The sequence below is a fragment of the Chroicocephalus ridibundus genome, chromosome 18, assembly GCF_963924245.1.
Source record: "Chroicocephalus ridibundus chromosome 18, bChrRid1.1, whole genome shotgun sequence".
In the NCBI taxonomy this organism is placed as follows: Eukaryota; Metazoa; Chordata; class Aves; order Charadriiformes; family Laridae; genus Chroicocephalus; species Chroicocephalus ridibundus.
The window spans coordinates 4,645,799-4,649,275 of record NC_086301.1 but is presented as its reverse complement, the minus strand read 5'-3'; the positions used below and the strand labels follow the sequence as shown (position 1 = coordinate 4,649,275).

General features: G+C 41.6%; 1 protein-coding gene across 3 annotated transcripts in view; it reads left to right on the top strand.

Annotated features, from left to right (window-relative positions):
* LOC134524959 (uncharacterized protein CXorf65 homolog) overlaps positions 1–3,477 on the top strand; it is a 59,330-nt gene that overhangs the window by 116 nt on the left and 55,737 nt on the right. The window contains exons 1-4 of one of the 3 annotated variants that reach the window (XM_063355301.1): positions 1,330–1,365; positions 2,041–2,127; positions 2,855–2,971; positions 3,289–3,363. In XM_063355301.1, the coding sequence (XP_063211371.1) occupies positions 1,341–1,365; positions 2,041–2,127; positions 2,855–2,971; positions 3,289–3,363 (304 nt within the window). In that variant the 5' untranslated portion in view covers positions 1,330–1,340. Of the gene's footprint in view, positions 1–1,329; positions 1,366–1,989; positions 2,128–2,854; positions 2,972–3,288; positions 3,364–3,477 lie in introns of those variants that run through there. The other 2 variants (XM_063355302.1, XM_063355303.1) reach the window with 2 other exon arrangements.

Here is a 3,477-nt window from a genome sequence, read left to right as displayed (position 1 = left end):
GTGGATTATGGGAAAGTGTGTATGTCTGCAGAGCGAGCTGCGGTACCTGAAGTGTCAGAATAGATATGTATTTAGTTAGAGATGTGCTTGGTCAAACATGTAATGAATAATCCATATTCTGTTTTCTTAACCTTGTTGAAATACTTTCACACTTACCTTGGATTATCAAGAATTTGTAGGCTTGAGAAGGAAGCTGAGGTTCTTGCATTGTTTACTAATTTTATAGTTTTCATTGTTAAGTCAGTAAAGCAGAAAACATGTGAGGCCACGGGTGGCGTAAGAGACCCTGCTTATCAATGCATTCTGTATAACCTTTATGATCTCTGATACGGAAGATATTTGTGAGGGTTTTTCAAGTATAATTTAGATCCATACTTGCATGCTGTGCCCAGCATTTCTACATTGTCTGTGCCTGTTTTCAATATACTCCTGTTGGTCTCAGTAAGATCTGCTGGCACACCTTGAAGGTCTCTAGAGATGTGATTTTTGAGCAGAGTACACTTAAACTATTCCTTCTAATGATGACTGCAGGGATCACTGTAGCTGCTGGTGTCCAGTGCTTTGGGACCCTGATCTTTAAACTGAAAATATCCTTCCTGCCATTCTTACTCTTTTGGCCTGTCTGTACGATGCTTTGAGAGCATCTCATGTGAAGTGGGCTTTGCTTCTGTGGAACAGGAGCGGAATCAGAACACCTGCTCCATCTCTTTCTGTGCAATATTCCTTAGGTCTAGGTGAAGTGCAGCAACATAAAACTTCTTGACTGTGAGCCAGCACAGTACCTTGGCAACCCCCACAGGTAGGCTTCAGCCTACTGTTTCCAACAGCGAAGCCTATTGTCCTCTCATTGCAATATTTACTGAATTGCTAATGTGTGAAGAGGCTTGTGAACCCACTCCTTCCTGGTTCCTAGACACAAATCTGTGTTTACTTCTTCTGCCTTTGCATAACCATTGTGAGACATCAGTGCCCAGGAGCCAAGTGGAAGCTCTCAGTTTTGCTTCCACTAACTGGTGTCTCTGGTGGATCCAGGGGGACTGCAAGGTCTTTTGCCCTCGTCCACTCATTGCGGTGGTTCCACGTTTTCTGAGCTTGCTCCCAAGCCCAAAAGGTTTGTTTTGGTTCCTTCGCAACTTCACCTTGGAAGAATTTAGGTACTTTGTGACACTTTGAAGGGACTTTTTAGAAAATGGGAGGATTTTAGGAAGCAAACCATACCTACAGGCAAACACTACAGAACACTTGTAGGTCACTTTCTGTGATTGCCTGTTCTAGAACACAGTAGTGAAAAAACTGTCATTGTTTTCCTCATTGCTTTCTTTTTTAGGTTATCAGCAGGTATGTTTATAACAGTACTACATGGAGGTAAGCATCTTCAGTGATTGCTGTCCCTGTAATATCCACAGGGAAACAAGGTACCCAGACAGCTGATAAAGTTATCTCTGTGACTTGTGGTTCCAGGTTATGTTTGTAAAAGGCTGGGTGGAAGGCTATAGTAAATAAAATTTGTTACGTTTTTCATTGTAATGGTTTTTGCAAGGAAAATGGGGTTTTATTTTAGATCAAAACAAGGATATGTGTATGGAATTTTGATCCAAGTTTCCTTTTTTCCCCAATTGTGGTTTTCTTAACAAGTACACTTCAGTTATAAGTAAACATTTTTGAGTTTCAAAATGTTTTGGGTGTTTTTTTTTCCCCACAAAACCAAAGAACATCAATGAAAAGACCAGGGTTTCACACAGCATTTCTTTTCATGCTCTGTTAATAGTGCCTTGGAAAGAACAAATAGGAGGAGGAGTGGTGCAACCGTTGTTTTTGTTCTACTTTTGAAGTATTTACTGTTGATAGCTCTTTTTCTAGTGGTCTGTGGAATCTTCTGGAAGTCCAGTGCTATCTGGAGTAGCTGTGAAGTCCCCTCACGTTCCCTGAGACTGCTGATAGGAGTGGTCAAGTGCAGGGTCACTTAATTTCGAATTTGGAGAAGGGTCATAGGGCTGTTGTTTTTTCATCGGTTGCTTTGACTTATGCCTCTTTTCACAGAAAATGAAAAGGCCCTTTTCAACATTCAGTGTAAAGTTCAGCTTCTCTTGGAGAGCATCAAACGCTGCTGCGGCTGTGAGAAGGAAGGTATGGTTGAGTTCCCTGAAGAGGAACCTGTTTGGTTTATGTTTGTGTGGCTCCGAGTTCTGAAATGAGCTGTGTGGTTTCTGCTGATTCTGTCTTCCAGTGTGAAACTGTCGTCAAGCTTCCCAGTTTGTTAGCAAAGCCAGATTAATGTTCCTGACGGTGTTGGTTGCAGTTACTGACGCTGCCCTTGGCTGTGCTCATTATCTGGTTGATCCTTGCCTCTTATACATACACAGATAGGTACAATGCTTTTAAATGCTGTTAGAAGACAAGATCCAATGAAAATGTCCATCTGAAGAAAATATCCAAGGAGGATATTGACTACAGTCTTCGAATACAGTCATGTTAACTAAGCCTATCAAGTTGCCGCTGATGAATATAAACATAATGGCTATCCATTGATTCTCCTAGATCATACCAAGTGCAGTGTATTACAAGCGAGCTTATTCCACAGCAAAAGAGGTTTTTGCTGAGTTCTATGACCTAGTTTTTGCCTTGACAAAAAACATATGCATCGGTGTAACTTGGCTGACTGGCCGCTAGGATGAGAGGCAGATAATTGAGATGGTCCTGAATCATAGTACTCAACTAAAATGCACCCAGACTTTGGGCTTTTTATCAGATGTGGATTACCTTTGCATAGCTGAGACATGTCTTGAGTTTAATTGCCATAGTTCTTAATAGCTTCCTGCCCTTGAACCCAGACCTAGACTTCTGTGTGTTGCAGGTGAAATTGAATTGGCAGATGAGAATGGCCAGGTGAAGAATTTGCTCCAGAACCAGGATCACTACGCATCGCAGCTCCTGAGTGAGAGAGAGTTTTATGTGGTACTCAAAGTCACACGTATGTGAGTTTGTAAATCTCTGTATTAGAGATGCTTTTATTTTCCTTTGTAGCTGAAGAAATACCCCCACACAGGTGAAGGCTGAAAGTTAAAGAGGATTTTCATTCTGTATTCTCAGCTTGAGCCTCTGTGCATCCTTAGCTTCACTCAGAGACGATAGGACCTAATGATGTTGAAATTAAGGCTGCTTTTGAAAACGGTGTAGTGGAAGTCAGGATTGTGTGTGACAGAGATTTCCTGATAGTCCCAGTTCTACCTGCAGCAAACGTCCTTTCGCAAATTTCTGGTTTTAACACTGTGCTTTTATTCCTCACAGGACATGAAGGTTCCCAAGAAGCTGTTTTTACACCACTGCTGAAAGATCACAGCATTGTCACTCCAAAGTTCCTGGGTAAGTAACCTGAAGTAGATGTTTCTATAACCTTGTTCTCAAACATGAGAGGAGAGAATACCATCAGTTGTGCTCCTAGGGTAGGAATAAAAGCCTGAAGTAAAGGAGGAGGTT